This window comes from Atractosteus spatula, chromosome 6 (genome assembly GCF_055471065.1).
Source record: "Atractosteus spatula isolate fAtrSpa1 chromosome 6, fAtrSpa1.hap1, whole genome shotgun sequence".
NCBI lineage: Eukaryota > Metazoa > Chordata > Actinopteri > Semionotiformes > Lepisosteidae > Atractosteus > Atractosteus spatula.
The window spans coordinates 16,460,053-16,479,584 of record NC_142711.1 but is presented as its reverse complement, the minus strand read 5'-3'; the positions used below and the strand labels follow the sequence as shown (position 1 = coordinate 16,479,584).

Genomic DNA, 19,532 nt, shown 5'->3' with positions numbered 1-19,532 from the left:
GAGCGCGAGGAGGGGGTGGGGGAGGTGGGGGGGTCTGGGGGAGTGACAGAGTGAGAAAACAGCAGCTCAGCGCTGGGAGCTGCTCAGTGGAGCGTGGAGCTGAAACACAGCGGACACACAGAGGAGACGGGGAAGCAGAGAAGCCCACTGATGTCGATCTGCCGTAGCGGGTACGTCTGTCTCTGCCTGTGAGCCCGTGACACGCTGACTGCATGTGCACCTGTTTCTGCAGTGTCTGTGTGTCCAGAGGCATGTTTGTGTGGAAACCTGTGTGTGTGTGTGTGTGTGTGTGTGTGTGAGAGAGTCTGTGTGTGTACTACACGGCAGTAACAGGGCTTGTCGCTGTGTGTTTATCTGTTTGTAGACTGTGCATTTAAATGTTTCTGTGTCTGGGCTGATTTCTGTAAGCAGGTGGTGATCATTAACATTCTCTCTCCCAGGCTGATCTCCCGCTCCTGATAAACCAGCTCCATCCATACATTTTCCAATCACGTTATCCAATTCTGAGTCGCAGGGGAGCCAGAGCCTATCCCAGCAAGCAACTGGCGCGAGGCAGGGTACACCCTGGATGGGACACCTGTCCATCCCAGGACACACAGACCCAAACACACACTCACACCAGGGCCACCCCCCCTTCTGATAAACCTTAGACACACACAGAAAGGTCTGTACCTTCTCTTCATTCTCAAAGGTCTTAGAGGAACTAGATCTCCTCGGTCTTGATGGACGGCGACGGAGCCTGAGATTTGAAGCCCAGCTCAAACAACCGCATCCGGAGCACAGGAGCTCGTTAGCACAGTTTGAACACTAGCGGTCTCTGCAGGTGCGAACGAGCTGTAGTGTGTGTTTGACTGATGGTGTGACTGAGGCCGGGGATAGACAGCTGCTTACGTCCGTAAATATGTAAAAATAAACACAGACACACTAAAGAGAAGTAAATTTAGACGCCATGTTTTCACGGATTCATGTCAATCTGCTCTTTGGGTGTGTGAAGTCACCAGATGAGATGACAGCAGCCAGTTATCAGAAAGCACCCATTGGTTTGTGAGATCAGTTCTATGAATAACCCTTAATTACTCCAATTAACAGCCAGAGTGCCACTTTACTGTTAATCATGAATTTCTTTGTCATGGTAGAGAGACTGCAAGGCACAGATAAGAACTCCTATCCTCACCAAGACTTCACAAAGACACAAGTATCACAGGTGTTATAGTGCACAGCTCTGGAGCAAGTCAGAACAGACACCTACCAGCTAAGAGGTCTTCTGCAGCAACAGACACAGAGCTCCTCTACACTAACCCTGTACTGACACAGAGCTCTGCTACAGTAATCCTGCACTGACACAGAGCTCTGCTACACTAACCTTCCACTGACACAGAGCTCCTCTACACTAATGCTACACTGACCCTGTACTGACACGGAGCTCCTCTACGCTAATCCTGCACTGACACAGAGCTCAACTATACTAAACCTGCACTGACACGGAGCTCCTCTACACTAATCCTGCACAGACACAGAGCTCCTCTACACTAACCCTGCACTGACACCGAGCTCTGCTACACTAACCTTCCACTGACACAGAGCTCCTCAACACAAGCCTTCCACTGACACAGAGCTCTGTTACACTAACCCTGCACTGAAACAGAGTTCAACTATACTAACCCTGCACTAACACAGAGCTTTGCTACACTAACACTGCACTGACACAGAGCTCCTCTACACTAACCCTGCACTGACAAAGAGCACAACTACACTAACCCTGTGATGACACAAAGCTCAACTACTCTAACCCTGCGCTGACACAGAGCTCCTCTACACTAACCATGCAGTTACACAGAGCACAACTACACTAACCCTGCACTGACACAGAGCTCAACTATACTAATCCTGCACTGATAAAGAGCTTCTCAACACTAACCCTGCATTGACACTGGACTAAACTGCACAGACACAGGGCTACACTGCATTGACGCAGAGTAACTCTACACTAAAAATGCTCTGATACAATAACAATTGTATCTACAATAACAATGCACAGACACAGGGCTACACTCTACTAACCCTTGCAGTAATAGATACAATTATCACAGATTATCACAGACCTCATATTCCCTCTTATTGCACCGACACAGAGCTCATTTATCCTAACACTAAACTGACACAGGGTCACACTGCACTAATGCAGAGCTTAACTACATTAACCCTGCACTGGCACAGAGCTCTTCTGCACTAATTCTTTATAGCACAGCTTTCCTCTACACTAATACACTGTAGCACAGAGCTCCTCTACTGTAACGATCTGTAGCACAGAGCTCCTCTACAGTAATACTCTGTACCACAGAGCTCCTCTACAGTAATACGTTGTAGCACAGAGTTCTTCTTCAGAAACACTCTGTAGCACAGACCTTTTCTACAGTAACAATCTCTTGCACACAGCTCCCCTGTGGTAACACTTTATAGCACAGAGCTCCTGCATAGAGGAGAGTAAGACTCCATAGCACAGACCTTTTCTACAGTAGCACTCTGTAGCACAGAGCTTCTCAGCAGTAACTTTTTACAACGAGCCAGCAAGTCTCTCAGTATGAGTGTCCCCAAATCCCACAAAATCTCTATCCAGGAGCACATGGCGATCAATGTGTGCCCTGGGCCCATTCGGCCCATCAAGCAGATCTCAGACTTCTTCCCCCGATTCCACGACTTCCCTGCTACGGTCCTGCCCAAGAGGGATCCCCCCATCCAGAGCTGTGACCCCCCGGAGCCTCCAGAAGAGCAGAAGGACAGAGATGAAGAGAGGGAAGAGGAGAGAGAGCGGGACAAGGAATCGGACATCGAGGCAGAAGGGGACAGTTACGACTCGGATGATGCTAGTGAGCGCATTTCTCTCTCATCTCTCCATCTCAAACCGGTTGATCCTTTGCTCAACTACTGATCTCTCTTTGGTTATTGATGTGTCTCCCAGCATACCTTGGAACCCTGGAGTTCAGCCTATTGTTTGATCAGGAGAACAACGCTCTCAACTGCAGTGTGCACAGAGCCAAGGTGCGCCATCACCATCATCACCATTAATCACCATCATCACTATCATCACCATCATCATTATCACCACTACACCAGTATGTATCTCAGTGTATCTCATTGTTTCCCAGAGTATTACAGTGTCTCAGAGTTTCCCAGTGTATCCCAGTACCTCCCAGAGTCTGTCAGAGTACCACAAAGCAAAAATCTCCATATGCCCAAACACAAACAAAGGAAACTCCAGGAAATGCATTTAATAACTGAGAACACAAAGGGTGGTGGGAGTGTGAAACAAGCTGCCCAGCCATGTTATTGAAGCCAGTGCCATGGCTTCTTTCAAGACACAGTTAGATGACATCCTTGATCAATTAACAATCAACTTTCCTGTAATCTTATGTTCTGTTGTAGCTTCCATGTTTTTGAAGCCAGTTCATTCTGACTAATTCCAGGACTGTTGCTGACTCTCCCTGCTCCAGTGACCCCAGTATCCTGACCCTGATCCCAGCGGAGCACTGAGATAATGGCTGACTGTCCAGTAGCTAAATGAGTCCCCACAGAGTGCTCAACATTCATCACTTCTGTCTCTACAGGGGCTGAAACCCATGGATTCTAATGGCCTGGCTGACCCATATGTCAAACTGCACCTGCTGCCTGGGGCAAGTAAGGTACATCAGTGGTACCAGATTGAAGATTATATCACACAGTGAGAACAGTACAGAGACACTCGCTGACACTAGAGTACAGACACACACACTGACACTGGAGTATAGACACACACTGGCACTGGAGTACAGAGACACCCGCTGACACTGGAATACAGGCACACACACAGACATTGGAGTACAGACACACACACAGACATCGGAGTACAGAGACACTCGCTGACACTGAAGTACAGAAACACACAGACATTGGAGTACAGACACACACACAGACACTGGAGTACAGACACACACACAGACATCGGAGTACAGAGACACTCGCTGACACTGGAGTACAGACGCACACTGGCACTGGAGTAGAGAAACACACACAGACACTGGAGTACAGACACACACACAGATACTGGAGTACAGACACACACAGACAGTGGAGTACAGACAGACACACTGACACTGTAGTACAAACACACACAGACACTGTAGTACAAACATACATTGATGCTGGAGTACAGACACACACACGGATACTGGAGTACAGAGACACAGCCACTGGAGCACAGAGACACACAGACACTGGCGTACAGACACACACTGACAGAAATCCACACAGAAACACAGTGACTGGGACACAGAGACAGAACTGGCGCTGAGGAAGCAGCCCAGCTGTGCTGAGCCAATGGTGTGTGAGGGGCTGTTCCCATTGTCCCTCCCTCCTTTCCGTGCCCTGCGTAACAATCTCTCCAGTTTCCATGACAACCTCCCACTGCTGTCACAGCTCCCTCCCTCCTCCCCCCCCCAACCCCCAACCCCCAACCCCGAAGGGACGAGTGCAGATTGTCAAGGTCACGGCAGGTCACTGGGAGAGGGACACAGACACATGAGCCCCAGCTCAACTCAAACAGCAGCCCAGCGGAAAACACAGGGAGCTGGGAATACCTGGGCCTGTCAGTCCGCAGAGAGAGAACAGGAGCTTGATACCTGCTGACTCCACCCCAGACCAGCAGGGCCCGAGCAGGACATGGGTCCAGCCCTCCCCAGAACCCTACTGAGAGCAGCTCACAGTCCGAGCAGCAGGGGGCGCTGCAGAGCCCTGACCGGTCCTCTGCACAGCCACTGCTGAGGCAGACATGGGCAGGTACAGAGACCGAGATTGCTGGGGGCAAATCTGGGGACCATGGCACTACTGGGCTGTGTGAAGTCTCACCTACAAGAGGAAGAGAGGGAGACAGACAGCCTCCTCTAACAGTGTGAAAACCACACAGATGTCTTCCCAAAAATAGAGAGGAAATGAAATATTTAAACCACAGGAGAGAGGGAACAGAACTTCACTGCGACTTCACTGCGACATGCTGGTGCTGACAAAAATACCCCAGGACAGACACTGAGAGACAGAGGACAAGGATGAAAAAGAGGTTACTACAGGCACACTGACTGGACACTCCAGTACATTAACACTGCACTGAGAGAGAGGGGTTAATACAGTACAGACACACTGACTGGACACTCCAGTACATTAACACTGCACTGAGAGAGAGGGGTTAATACAGTCCAGTCACACTGACTGGACACTCCAGTACATTAACACTGCACTGAGAGAGAGGGGTTAATACAGTCCAGACACACTGACTGGACACTCCAGTACATTAACACTGCACTGAGAGAGAGGGGTTAATACAGTCCAGACACACTGACTGGACACTCCAGTACATTAACACTGCACTGAGAGAGAGGGGTTAATACAGTACAGACACACTGACTGGACACTCCAGTACATTAACACTGCACTGAGAGAGAGGGGTAAATACAGTACAGACACACTGACTGGACACTACAGGACATTAACACTGCACTGAGAGAGAGGGGTTAATACAGACACACTGAGTGGATACAGGATACAGAGGGGGAGATCGAATGCTAGGTTGATGGGAGGGGTTAGTGTTAGTCATTACTGCAGATGTTATTTGTTCAGATAAAGCTCCTGTGTGCAGCAGAGCTGGTGATGCAGTCAGACAGCTCACTGCTCCTGCATGACTCAGTGTCCCTCTCCGGCTGTAACTCATCAGTGCCTGGAAGCTGAAACAATGTGCATGCTGACTGTAGAAATATCCATATGTTTCTATTCATTCACACAACACCTCATCCCTCCAGAGACTTCGAGAATATCTTCAGAAACGTCTTTAGGTTCTGCTCAGCGCTCTGATGTTTTCGCCCCCCCCGCGTCTCGATCGGCTCATCTACGTTCTCTGGCACAGATCTCAGACCTCTCCTTGTCCATCTCCTCCCTCTGTCCAGCCGCATGGACGGCCCGCGGGGGTGAATTTCTTTCTGGAGAACCAGGAGGGCCCGTCCCTCTTCTCCAGCGAGTTACTGTCGTCTCCAGCAGCCCCCCGGTTTCATCAGGGTCCTCGGTAGGGGTTTCGGAGCTCTTTCGCACCGCTCAGGTCGTGCCCGGCCGACATCGCTGCCTCTCCTGGGGCAGCAATTGCAAACCAGAGTCCGTTTCGCTGTTCCAGCTCACCTTACACCCCTCGGCTGCGATGACTTCCTATTTCAAGTCAATTTGATCTCTTCCAGCTCCTGCTCTGGGCTTCTTCCATACCACGGCTCTGTCTCTCAATTTCATTTTCAAGTTCGAAGGCAGTGCAGTTCCGAATCACTGCCGGTTCTGATCTCATCTGCCTCCTAACATCATTTCCGACTGTACCTTCAGACCACCCAGACAACGTCATTTTAGCAGGAACTGAAGTTGCCTGAGTTCCCACTGGTCTGCTGGGAAGTGATTTCCATCATTCCTTCTCTCTTCTAACACATCTACCACATAGTGATGGGGTCACAACTCTGTCGTAAAGGTGCCGTCCTTCGGATGAGTTGTAAAACCTGTGGTTATTATACCCAGGCCATTTCTGGAAAACAGTAGAGGTATTAACCTTGGCAGTCATATTTCCCCCTGGTCTTTACCACTCATGGCCTCCTAATAACCCCCATCTCTGAACTGGCATCATCACTCTGCTCTCCTCCCCACTGAGAGCTGGTGTGTGGTGAGTGTACTGGTGCACTATGGCTGCTGTCACGTCATCCAGGTGGGGCTGCACACTGGTGGTGGTGGAGGGGATCCCCATTACCTGTAAAGAGCTTTGAGTGGAGTGTCCAGAAAAGCGCTATATAAGTATAAGGAACTATTATTTTCCCCCTGGGTTGGTTTTTTATTTTGTTAGAATCCACCTGCACTCATTTCTTCCACCAGCCTGTAAAACCAGAAACAATTCCTAGGCCCCTCATTTCAGGTGAGCACAGTCTTTCCAGTCACCTGTCCTGAGTACAAGCCCAGCAACGTGTTCGCTGGTCTTCACAGGTGCACCGCCCGTACCCCAGAACCAATCTCAGCACCCCGAAATAAGGCCCAGTGAACGATGCTCTCGGTGCCTGGGGGGGTCCTCTCAGCTGCTGGGTCTGCTCCAGGGTCCCGCGCGTATCTTCTGACGAGCCCCAGGCTCCTCACCCGGCGGGTTAAAACCAAATCTCTCCAAACCTCAATAATCAGTAAACCTCCACAGACACTTCCTGGTGAAATAGAAACTGAAATTCAGGAGGAATGACAACCAGGTCACTTTCATTGCAGTTTTCATAATCATTCCTGCCGACGATGACCTAGAGGAATCAAGGGTCCAGAGTTATTCATATCTATCAGGGGCACAGAGATAATGGTCCAGTAAAGACCAGCACATTCAGACGTCTGATATCACACAGTCTGATCTGATGGAATCAGGGATGTCTTTGTGCAGGAGAAGTGGTGATAATGGGGGATTTGAATTTCCCGCACACAGACTGGGAAGAACTGATAGGAAAGACTGCAACTGAAGCTGATATCATTGACATGGCTAAAGACTGTTACTCTCTCCGTCTGTTAGAGCTACTCCGGGAGGGAATGTCCACTTGATCTGGACTTGTCAAACACTCAAGACAGAGGTGATAGAGACATCAGGGAGCTGTGATCACAGCAGCCTCCAGACAGCTGAAGGACAAATGTGCTGTTGGATAACATTGGTGTGTTATTAAAAGGCCACTGACTCACTTATTCCAAAAACCACTGAAGACACAGGTACAATCCAGAAACTGGAAAATGGTCAGACAGTGATCATGAATAAGAGGGGTGAGTAAACTAACCCATTTAGTTACAGACCAATATGTCAACTTTCATTAAAATCTATAACATGAATCTATTACAGTACAGTCAGTGTGTCTGTACTGTATTAACCCCTCTCTCTCAGTGCAGTGTTAATGTACTGGAGTGTCCAGTCAGTGTGTCTGTACTGTATTAACCCCTCTCTCTCAGTGCAGTGTTAATGTCCTGCAGTGTCCAGTCAGTGTGTCTGGACTGTATTAACCCCTCTCTCTCAGTGCAGTGTTAATGTACTGGAGTATCCAGTCAGTGTGTCTGTACTGTATTAACCCCTCTCTCTCAGTGCAGTGTTAATGTACTGGAGTGTCCAGTCAGTGTGTCTGTATTAACCCCTCTCTCTCAGTGCAGTGTTAATGTACTGTAGTGTCCAGTCAGTGTGTCTGGACTGTATTAACCCCTCTCTCTCAGTGCAGTGTTAATGTACTGGAGTGTCCAGTCAGTGTGTCTGTACTGTATTAACCCCTCTCTCTCAGTATAATATAGGTCAGACAGAGCATTTTCTTTCTCTCTCAGGCAAACAAATTACGTACGAAGACTCTGCGTAACACTCTGAACCCAGTGTGGAATGAGACTCTGACCTATTATGGCATCACAGAGGCCGACATGGCACAGAAGACACTGCGGTAACATTGACCCTGAAATGTTGGCTTCTTTCACTAGGCCGAGATTAAACCCCCTGGCTGAGATGATGCTCAGACCTCCTAAAGAGGGAGGAGTTAGGATGACACAGAGGCTCTAGGAGCATTTCAGACCCATTCAGGAAGAGACATCAAGGAGCTTATCAGTTAGAATAGCAGAGGTGAAGGAGAGCACTGATGAGTCAGTAAGGAGAGAGGAGAGCAGTAGGGAAGGACACTGATGAGTCAATAAGAAGAGAGGAGAGCAGTAGTGAAGGACGCTGATGAGTCAGTAAGGAGAGAGGAGAGCAGTAGTGAAGGACGCTGATGAGTCAGTAAGGAGAGAGGAGAGCAGTAGTGAAGGACGCTGATGAGTCAGTAAGGAGAGAGGAGAGCAGTAGTGAAGGACGCTGATGAGTCAGTAAGGAGAGAGGAGAGCAGTAGTGAAGGACGCTGATGAGTCAGTATGGAGAGAGGAGAGCAGTAGTGAAGGACGCTGATGAGTCAGTAAGGAGAGAGGAGAGCAGTAGTGATGGACTCTGATGAGAGAGGAGAGCAGTAGTGAAGGACGCTGATGAGTCAGTAAGGAGAGAGGAGAGCAGTAGTGAAGGACGCTGATGAGTCAGTAAGGAGAGAGGAGAGCAGTAGTGATGAACTCTGATGAGTGAGTAAGGAGAAAGGAGAGCAGTAGTGAAGGACGCTGATGAGTCAGTAAGGAGAGAGGAGAGCAGTAGTGATGGACACTGATGAGAGAGGAGAGCAGTAGTGAAGGACGCTGATGAGTCAGTAAGGAGAGAGGAGAGCAGTAGTGAAGGACACTGATGAGTCAGTAAGGAGAGAGGAGAGCAGTAGTGAAGGACGCTGATGAGTCAGTAAGGAGAGAGGAGAGCAGTAGTGATGGACACTGATGAGAGAGGAGAGCAGTAGTGAAGGACGCTGATGAGTCAGTAAGGAGAGAGGAGAGCAGTAGTGAAGGACACTGATGAGTCAGTAAGGAGAGAGGAGAGCAGTAGTGATGGACTCTGATGAGCCAGTAAGGAGAGAGGAGAGCAGTAGTGAAGGACACTGATGAGTCAGTAAGGAGAGAGGAGAGCAGTAGTGAAGGACACTGATGAGTCAGTAAGGAGAGAGGAGAGCAGTAGTGATGGACGCTGATGAGAGAGGAGAGCAGTAGTGATGGACTCTGATGAGTCAGTAAGGAGAGAGGAGAGCAGTAGTGAAGGACACTGATGAGTCAGTAAGGAGAGAGGAGAGCAGTAGTGATGGACGCTGATGAGTCAGTAAGGAGAGAGGAGAGCAGTAGTGATGGACACTGATGAGAGAGGAGAGCAGTAGTGAAGGACACTGATGAGTCAGTAAGGAGAGAGGAGAGCAGTAGTGATGGACTCTGATGAGAGAGGAGAGCAGTAGTGAAGGACACTGATGAGAGAGGAGAGCAGTAGTGATGGACACTGATGAGTCAGTAAGGAGAGAGGAGAGCAGTAGTGAAGGACGCTGATGAGTCAGTAAGGAGAGAGGAGAGCAGTAGTGATGGACACTGATGAGAGAGGAGAGCAGTAGTGATGGACACTGATGAGTCAGTAAGGAGAGAGGAGAGCAGTAGTGATGGACGCTGATGAGTCAGTAAGGAGAGAGGAGAGCAGTAGTGAAGGACACTGATGAGTCAGTAAGGAGAGAGGAGAGCAGTAGTGATGGACTCTGATGAGTCAGTAAGGAAAGGAGAGCAGTAGTGATGGACGCTGATGAGTCAGTAAGGAGAGAGGAGAGCAGTAGTGATGGACACTGATGAGAGAGGAGAGCAGTAGTGATGGACACTGATGAGAGAGGAGAGCAGTAGTGAAGGACACTGATGAGTCAGTAAGGAGAGAGGAGAGCAGTAGTGATGGACTCTGATGAGTCAGTAAGGAGAGAGGAGAGCAGTAGTGATGGACTCTGATGAGTCAGTAAGTAGAGAGAAAAGCATAGTTTGGAGCTGAGATTTTTACAAAACTTGATGTGGATTTTGTTGTGAATTTCAGACCCTCATTCTTCATCCTTTGTGCTTCTGTGGCTCTCTCCCCTGTGTCTCTCTCAGGCTGTGTGTCTGTGATATGGACAGGCTGGGGCGCAATGAGTTCATTGGGGAGACTCGGGTTCCCCTGAAGAAGCTGACAGCTGGACAGACGAAGAACTACAACATCTGTCTGGAGAGGCAGCAGCTGGTAGTAACACGGTGTTTTTGTACAGTTACACAGCTGCTATTTAATACTGGCACTGCAAATAGACAGTTAATGCTGGCAATTAGGGCACCAGTAGAGAATCCAGACTTTGTTAATACAACTAGAGTTAATAAAGACGCAGCTAATACAATAAATGGTGCTGTTCTGTCCCTCAATGCCTACTAGTGCAACTGTACAGTCTCTCACTGCCCCCTAGAGGAGCAGTACTATCAATTCATTTCAACAAGCTTTATTGGCATTACCAACGAATTACAATTTGGCCAAAGTATGTAGAATCAACACAACATCTACAGACATTTACATATAATATGCAACTTGTATTTGGCTCACTGTTCCTCAGGCTGTGACAGGAGATCACATACTGGGCTGCCATTTTAGCTGAGGTCCCCCCCCCAACTCTCACAGTGAAGCACAAAGTGCAGAGAGTGTTTATGTTTCTCCCCGCTGGCAGTGGGAGAACAGCCAGTCCTATCACCCAGTTTCTATGGCCAAATTGTGGTCAGTGAGCTTGTACTTTTGTCAGGGTCTGTTTCTCTTTCCTGTTTCTTAACAGCAATATTTGCTGGTCAATTATTAAGCTCGTGTGTATTGTCTGTTAGGGTTCTGTAGCATTCCAGTTTATGTTTGTGTGTGTGTCCCAGTGTGTGAGATATTGCTGTTTGATCTGTGCTGTGATGTGGTTGAGTCTGAGTTGTGGTGCTCTAGCAGTGCTGTCCTGAGGCTGGCTGATGTCAGTGTGGCTCAGGGCAGTGTGCCTCAGGACCAGCTGGATCAGAGGGCTCTTTGTTGGGCTCAGCTCTTGGCTCAACAGGGCCTTGTGGTGGTAGGAGTTTTGGTTACTGCTTTTTAGATGTGACCATCTATATTGATCTTTTCTATACTGTATGTTGATCAGCAGTGGGTATGTGCCTAATTCTGACTTGCACATGTTTGGAGATTCTCTTTGCACATGGAGGATGTTTTTTACAGAACCCCATGTTCAGGGTTTCTATGGGGTGTTTAGCACATTTTATGTGAACCTGTTCTCTGAGGGGACCCCACACTTCATTGCTATATAGGACAATGGGTTGAATTACACATTCAAATATTTGAAGCCAGCTTCTTGTGGGAGGGTTGATGGTGAAAAGCCTGCTTTTTATGGCCTTTTCTACAGACAGCCCTTCATTGTCAGGTCACAACTTCCAGATGAACTGATTATCAGACCCAGGTATGTGTAGCTGGTTGTGTGTTTCAATGTGTTGTTGAGTGTGAAGTGGTCCCTGTTTCCCTGAGGTCTGGCTTTCTTCTGGGAAACCATGACTCTGGTCTTGTCCAGGTTGACTGTTAGTGCTCAGGTTTCTCAGTACTGTTCCAGCAGTGCCAGGCTCTGCTGCAAGCCCCTGTTCTGTGACAACAGGTGACAACAGGACCAGGTCATCCATGTAGAGCAGTTAACGTGATCTGCGAGTCATGTAGTTCAAGGCCAGGTGCAGCAGACTGTTCTAACATCCCTGCTTGATAAATTTATTCTCTCTCTCACTGCCCCCTCGTGCAGCTGTTTCTTCTCTCACTGTCCCCTAGTGCAGCAGACCTGTTCGCGACACAGATAAGCAGAATCAAATCTTCGCACCCCGACAGCTGCACACACAGGCTGATCTTGCTTTTGCTGTATTTGTAGACGAAGCTCACCATGAACACAGAGAGAGGAATGGCTCTATATGAGGAAGAGGTCAGTGCACTTTTTCTTCATCAACGTGGCTGCGTTTTGGGGGTATTTCTGTTCCTGTTCTCGGAGGGGCTGTAACATCATTGAATCTTGTGAGTTTTAGGAGTTTCGGCTCCCATGAAGATTCACTTTTCTCTGTCTCACTCCTCGGTACAATTGATCAGCATGTGAGGGAGGTAGAGGTGGGTTACGAGAGAGCAACCAGTATAAAATGAGGCGCCCCTAGGATAATTAGATAACAGGCATCCAGAGGGAAGAAGCAGATAGGATAGTCTGTGAGTGGAAATGAACACTCTTCTGGATTAATGGGACGGCGTACGAGAATAGCTGGATAGGGGAGTGGGAGGCTGGATATCACTCCTGGTTACACCATCAATGGACAGGCGTGTGGCCTGAGAGAGAGAGTAGGATGAGAGAGGAGTGCATACAAACAGGTGTCACGGGCCAAACAGGATCAGCAGGGAGGGAGGAGTTAGATGAAACTGAGATTAATGAAGAGTGAAGGCATTGAAGAACGGTGGCGGGGTGATGAGTGACGATAATGGAAGATCCGAGGGAATGAAACTCCGAGTGGAGAGCAATGAAACAAGGCTGTGCAGACTTCACTAAGAGGGGCCGGCGATAACAGCTAGGAGCCGTGGGCGTTGGGGAGGAACGTGTCAGTGTGGTTACACAGGAAGACAGGAGAAGACCATGGTCCGCTCTGGGGCGGGTTTGCTGTGACAGTTCAAGAGCGACTGAAGAATTGAAGTTAGAAAGTCAAACACGAGAGCAGGCTTTTCAGTCTTTGAGTGCTTTGCTTCACACTGGATATACAACAGCTCTTCTCTCTTTCCCTTCTGGCTGCTTGGTGTATCTGTTTTACCAGGAGCTGCCCATACATAGAGCGATATCCTAACTCTCACTTCTCTCTCTCCCAGGCTGTGGCCAGTGTAGATCGGGGACGCGTCTTGGTTTCACTGTGTTACTCTGTCCAGCGGGGGGCGCTGTTGGTCGGCATTGTCCGCTGTGCACACCTGGCAGCCATGGACTCCAACGGATACTCTGATCCCTTCGTCAAGATGTCAGTCTGGTCTTGTGTCTCTCCTGCTGTGCCCTTTCTGTGCGCTAGTCTCTCCTGTCTCTCATGCCTGCTGTCTATCTCTCTGCAGTGTTCTGCGTCCTGACACAGGCAAGAAGTCCAAGTACAAGACAGCTGTCAAGAAAAAGACTCTAAACCCTGAATTCAATGAGGTGAGTCTGTTGCTATATCACCTCTGTTAGTGTGTCTTGAAGCTGGCATTAAAATATGCATTATTACTGTGGTACCTCTCTCAGTGCAGTGTTAATGTACTGTAGTGTCCAGTCAGTGTGTCTGGACTGTATTAACCCCTCTCTCTCAGTGCAGTGTTAATGTACTGGAGTATCCAGTCAGTGTGTCTGTACTGTATTAACCCCTCTCTCTCAGTGCAGTGTTAATGTACTGGAGTGTCCAGTCAGTGTGTCTGTACTGTATTAACCCCTCTCTCTCAGTGCAGTGTTAATGTACTGGAGTGTCCAGTCAGTGTGTCTGTACTGTATTTACCCATCTCTCTCAGCGCAGTGTTAATGTACTGGAGTGTCCAGTCAGTGTGTCTGTACTGTATTAACCCCTCTCTCTCAGTGCAGTGTTAATGTACTGGAGTGTCCAGTCAGTGTGTCTGTACTGTATTAACCCCTCTCTCTCAGTGCAGTGTTAATGTACTGGAGTGTCCAGTCAGTGTGTCTGTACTGTATTTACCCATCTCTCTCAGCGCAGTGTTAATGTACTGGAGTGTACAGTCAGTGTGTCTGTACTGTATTAACCCCTCTCTCTCAGTGCAATGTTAATATATTGACTTGTCTGTCTCTCAGGAGTTTGTCTATGAGATCCCTCATGAGGAGCTGGCAAAAAAGACTCTCGAGATCTCAGTGTGGGATTATGACCTGGGGATGAGCAACGACTTTATCGGTGAGCCTGTAGGGACTGGAGGATTGTGAGGACATCACTGGGCACCAGAGACTCCAGGCCCTACTTGACTTCATCACTGAGCACCAGATAGGACTTCACGCAGTCACAGGGCTCTACTTCATTTGCACTAAGCTCATCAGCATATTCATCAATCACCAATAACCAGCTCATTCTGAAGAATAAGAGCACGTAGCTGTGACTTTAAACTGCTTTTCAAATGTTTTTTTCATAGTGTGGAAATTCTGCACAAGTTTCTCATACCAGATAAGAAGTGTGAAATTACATATATTCAGACAGATGTCTAGATTAGTATTGAGCGATGTGCACGGTATGAGCTCCTCAGTGTTTCAGCAGGGAGGGATGTGATGATGTCTAAGATAGGGTGGCAGGCAGGCATGTCCTCAAGAGCACAGGCACTACAGTCACTCAGAGCAGAGATTACTGAATGTTACAGATGAGAAGGTACAGTCACTCCATACAACCTGTAAAGAGAAACAGGTCATGCATTTGGCTCAAAATCAGTAGAAATATCATTTGCACAAAAAAAGCAGTCTACAGTACATTCCCCCTACCAAATCCAATTATTACATTGAGGGAATTCTCCACATTCTTCCCACAGAGATCTGTCATTTCCAGAGACTGGGAAACGCCCTGCTCTGCGGTGACCTCAACACACAATCAGGCACACTGGCCAACTTCACCTGCACACAGAGAAACACCCATATTTGGACTATCCAATCCCCTCTGTACCACACACCGGTCACCTCACACAGGTGCAGCCATGACACCACGGTCAACAGCACCGGGCGCGAGCTGCTCCAGTTCTGTCAAGTGCTGGGCCTGTACATCATCAACGGCAGGACCAGAGGGGACTCCCTAGGCAGGTTCACCTACAGCTCAGCTGTGGGCAGCAGTGTGGTGGTCTAAGCCATCACTGACCTGGACCCCTCCTGTATCAGTGCCTTCACTGTCAGGCCACAAACTCATTAGTCTCTGACCACTCTACATCAGAGCACACCAGCACAGAGACACAGTGACAGACCAGCCATGTATGACCTTAACCAGGCATGAAGATAGGCTACAAACAGCCTGGACAAATACCACTAATGATGAGAAAATTCAGATATTACTGAGCACACTGCAAAAGTGGAGTAATCTAAAAAGTCATTACCTGTAGAACAGGGCGTGCAAAATGAAAGAATCTGGAACAACACGCTTCAAAACTCTTGACTACAGGTAACCCAGTGCAGAAGCATTACAAAATCTGTAAAACAGTAATAATCATAGATAAACAGACCATCACAACCCTCTTAGACTTCCTGATCACAAACCAAGAGCCACTAGACAAACTCTAAGCCCTCAGACCACGAAAGGTTTGTGGCCAAGACAGAGTTAACAGCAAGATGCTGAGTCACAGTAGCTCGGAGATGCAGCCAGCTCTGCCCGGCTCAAAATATTCTGCTGTATCATGAATGCCTCAATACCGGCCTTCCTTACTGAGCACAGTGTCCTGAGTGAAAAAGACAGAACATCTCCTACAACACTGCCCCACTGATCCTGAATCTCAGTGCAGTGTTAATAGTCCACAGTGCAGTGTTAATAAACTGCAGTGCTGTACTCAGTGCAGTGTTAACAGACTGCAGAGACCCCAAAAGCCTGTATCAGTCAGTCCCTTCTTTCTGTCTCTATGCCCACAGGTGGTATCCAGCTGGGAATCGATGCTAAAGGAGAGAGACTGAGGCACTGGTTTGAGTGTCTGAAGCACAAAGATAAGAAAGTAGAGTACTGGCACACACTGACCAATGACAACCCAGACGTGAGCGACTGATGGCACAGCTCCCTGCTCAACAATGAGATCAGATTCAAGCTGTGTCAGTGTGCCTCCTGTCCTATCTTGTGTGTTTATTGCTGAGGGATTCTCTGTTATCTCGTGCCTCTCCCTGTGTCTTCTGTCCTGGTGTCTGTTTATTGCAGAGGGATTCTCTGACATCTCTCTCCAACTGTGTCTTCTGTCCTGTTTTCTGTTCATTACAGAGAGATTCTCTGTTGTCTCCTCTCTCTTGCTGTATATCTTATGTTGTTTATTGCTAAGGTATTATCTTCTCTCTCATTGTGTCTTCTGCCCTGTTGTGTGTGTTTATTATTCAAAGAATTTCTGTTGTCTCCTCTCTCACCATATCTCCTGCCCTGTTGTGTGTATTTGTTATTAAAATCATTTCTGTTGTCTCCTCTCTCACCATATCTCCTGTTCTGTTGTGTGTTTGCTATTGAAAGAATTTCTCTTGTCTTCTCTCTCACTGTGTCTTCTGCCCTGTTGTGTGTGTTTGTTATTGAAAGAATTTCTCTTGTCTTCTCTCTCACTGTGTCTTCTGCCCTGTTGTGTGTGTGTGTTATTGAAAGAATTTCTGTTGTCTCCTCTCTCACCATATCTCTGTTCTGTTGTGCTCTTGTGAACAATAGTGTGTGGCCAGACTAGCATTCCCTTGAGCAGACAGAAATTCTGAACTGTTCTACCAGCAGGGTAGAAACTCTAACTGTAGTCGCCAAAGCATGAAACTTTCTTGAAGACCAGGGACAGCTTAATGATCTTCCCCTGTTGTGATCCTTGTGTCTGACCTGGACCTCAGATGACGTGGACTTGGCTCTGCATTGGACAGATTGTTACAATTACTGGCTAAGGCCTTGGGGACAGAAGTCCTGAAACACGTGTTCTAACTATGCAAGGCTCTAAAGAGACAATATTTTGACTATTGTGACCAATCCTGGATGCCACACCACAATGAAGGACTGGGCTGTCTTGGAGAAACTTCACAGGACGAGAGCTGGAAAGGAGATGGCGAGGAACTGTGTCTCTGAGACTGTGTGGGCAGGATGTCAGGGCCACAGGAGGAGGTGGCCCAGATGAGGTGCTGCCCCGACTCTCCTGGGACCTCTGAAGGACAGGCTGGGTGAGCTCCGGGCTCTGTGCCATGGGGGTGAGGGGGGCCCACAGTGCTCTTCATACATACAGACCATTTCTGCCACAGGCCCCTGGAGCCCAGAGATTGTGAGAAGAGTATGGGTTAGAGCCCAGGGCACAGTGACTGAACAAGCCTCACCATTAAGAGCAATAACAGAAAGCACAAAGCCAGAAACAATGTCTGCTGCTGCTTGCAATATAATAATAGGATATGCATGACTTACAGTAACTTCCCTTTATGGACTTCTTCTTAAGGTAGCCATAGAAAGAGAGAGATATGGACTTGAGGCACAAGTAGTACTGACTTACTGACTCAGAGAAGTTGAGTGCTTGGTGCTTGCTGTGGTTTGCATCTGCTGCCACCTACAGGGCAATTATGGTAATAGTGGTTTTCAGGCTTCACAATTACTAAGTAGTATACTATAGGTTCAGTGATCAATTCAATTAAGTGAAAGATACGGTTCTTGTTCTCTGTCAAGCAAACGATTTACAGTCTGCACTGTTGAGCTACACTGCAAATTGACATCATGCCTGACCATTGACCTCTACCACAAAGAGATACCATGCCAGATCATCAGCCTCCACTGACAACACACCCACCCATCGACTTCCATCATAAATCCACACCTGTTCAGACCACTGATCTCCACCATAAATCCACACCTGTCCAGACCATCGACTTCCACCATGAATCCACACCATTGACCACCTCCATGAATCTACACCTGTCAAGACCACTGATCTTCACCATAAATCCACACCTGTCCAGACCATCAACCACCACCATGAATCCACACCATTGACCACCACTATGAATCCACACCTGTCCAGACCATTGACCACCACCATGAATTCACACCATTGACCACCACTATGAATCCACACCTGTCCAGACCATTGACCACCACCATGAATCTACACCTCTCCAGACTGTTGACCTCCACCATGAATCCACACCATTGACCACCACCATGAATCCACACCTGCCCAGACTGTTGACCTCCACCATGAATCCATACCTGTCCAGACTGTTGACCTCTGCCATGAATCCACACCAGTACCCTATGGAGGGAGTGGAGAGTGAACCAACATTCTCCACTATGACCCAACATTGGACACCTGTCCAGTGTCGACCTCCAGCATTAATCCATACCTGTTCAGACTGTCAACACCATAAATTGACTCTGCACTAGACTATCAACCACCTTTGCAAATAGGCTCTGAATACGGGAGAAGAGTTAAGAGCATTTTACTTCCTGGAACTGCTCAGGCTAAACTACTGGAAATGAAAATAACAAAAAGTCAGAAAAGTTTTACGTTCATAAAGCTTCCTCTTGTGGTATTGTGTTGTAGACAGCGTAATGTTACTTTTTATGTGAAGTTAATGCAGTTCTGTAAAAACATGGTGATGTGATGTAATCATATTGTCTCAGAAGTAAAGGGGGAAGATACTTATCAATGTTGACTGCCTCCTGTGTCTGATATTCCTTCATTCCACAGTCAATACCTGCTAGACGACTCTTCTGCCTGTGTATAACATTATCAGTGATCAGAGCATACAGAGTGATCAGCGATGAGGTGTACACAGTGATCAGTGATGAAGTGGACAGTGATCAATGATGAGGTGTACAAAGTGATCAATGAGGTGGACACAGTGATCAGTGATGAGGTGGGCACAGAGATCAGTGATGAGGTGTATATAGTAATCAGTGATTGGATGTATACAGTGATCAATGATGGGGTGGGCATAGTACTTAGTGACGAGGTGTACACAGTGATCACTGATGAGATGGACACAGTGATCAATAATGAGGTGGACATAGTGATCACTGATGATGGTACACAGTAATGTGTGATGAGATGGACAGTTATCAGTGATGAGGTGGACACAGTGATCATTGATGAGATGGACACAGTGATCAATAATGAGGTGGACATAGTGATCACTGATGATGGTACACAGTAATGTGTGATGAGATGGACAGTTATCAGTGATGAGGTGGACACAGTGATCATTGATGAGATGGACACAGTGATCAATAATGAGGTGGACATAGTGATCACTGATGATGGTACACAGTAATGTGTGATGAGATGGACACAGTAATCAGCGATGAGGTGGACACAGTGATCATTGATGGGGTGTACACAGTGATCAGTGATGAGGTGTACACAGTGATCAATGATGTGGTGGACACCGTAATCA

General features: G+C 47.9%; 1 protein-coding gene across 1 annotated transcript; it reads left to right on the top strand.

The window, feature by feature from the left end:
* Nucleotides 1–78: 78 nt before the first annotated feature.
* doc2g (double C2-like domains, gamma) lies at nucleotides 79–18,789 on the top strand. The gene is made up of 11 exons (XM_088919753.1): nucleotides 79–170; nucleotides 441–2,867; nucleotides 2,960–3,039; nucleotides 3,606–3,680; nucleotides 8,371–8,480; nucleotides 10,549–10,675; nucleotides 12,351–12,401; nucleotides 13,319–13,461; nucleotides 13,550–13,631; nucleotides 14,271–14,367; nucleotides 16,065–18,789. The coding sequence occupies exons 2-11, from the start codon at nucleotides 2,582–2,584 to the stop codon at nucleotides 16,193–16,195; spliced, it is 1,182 nt and encodes a 393-aa protein (XP_088775879.1). The 5' UTR covers nucleotides 79–170; nucleotides 441–2,581; the 3' UTR covers nucleotides 16,196–18,789.
* The last annotated feature ends 743 nt before the right edge of the window (nucleotides 18,790–19,532 follow it).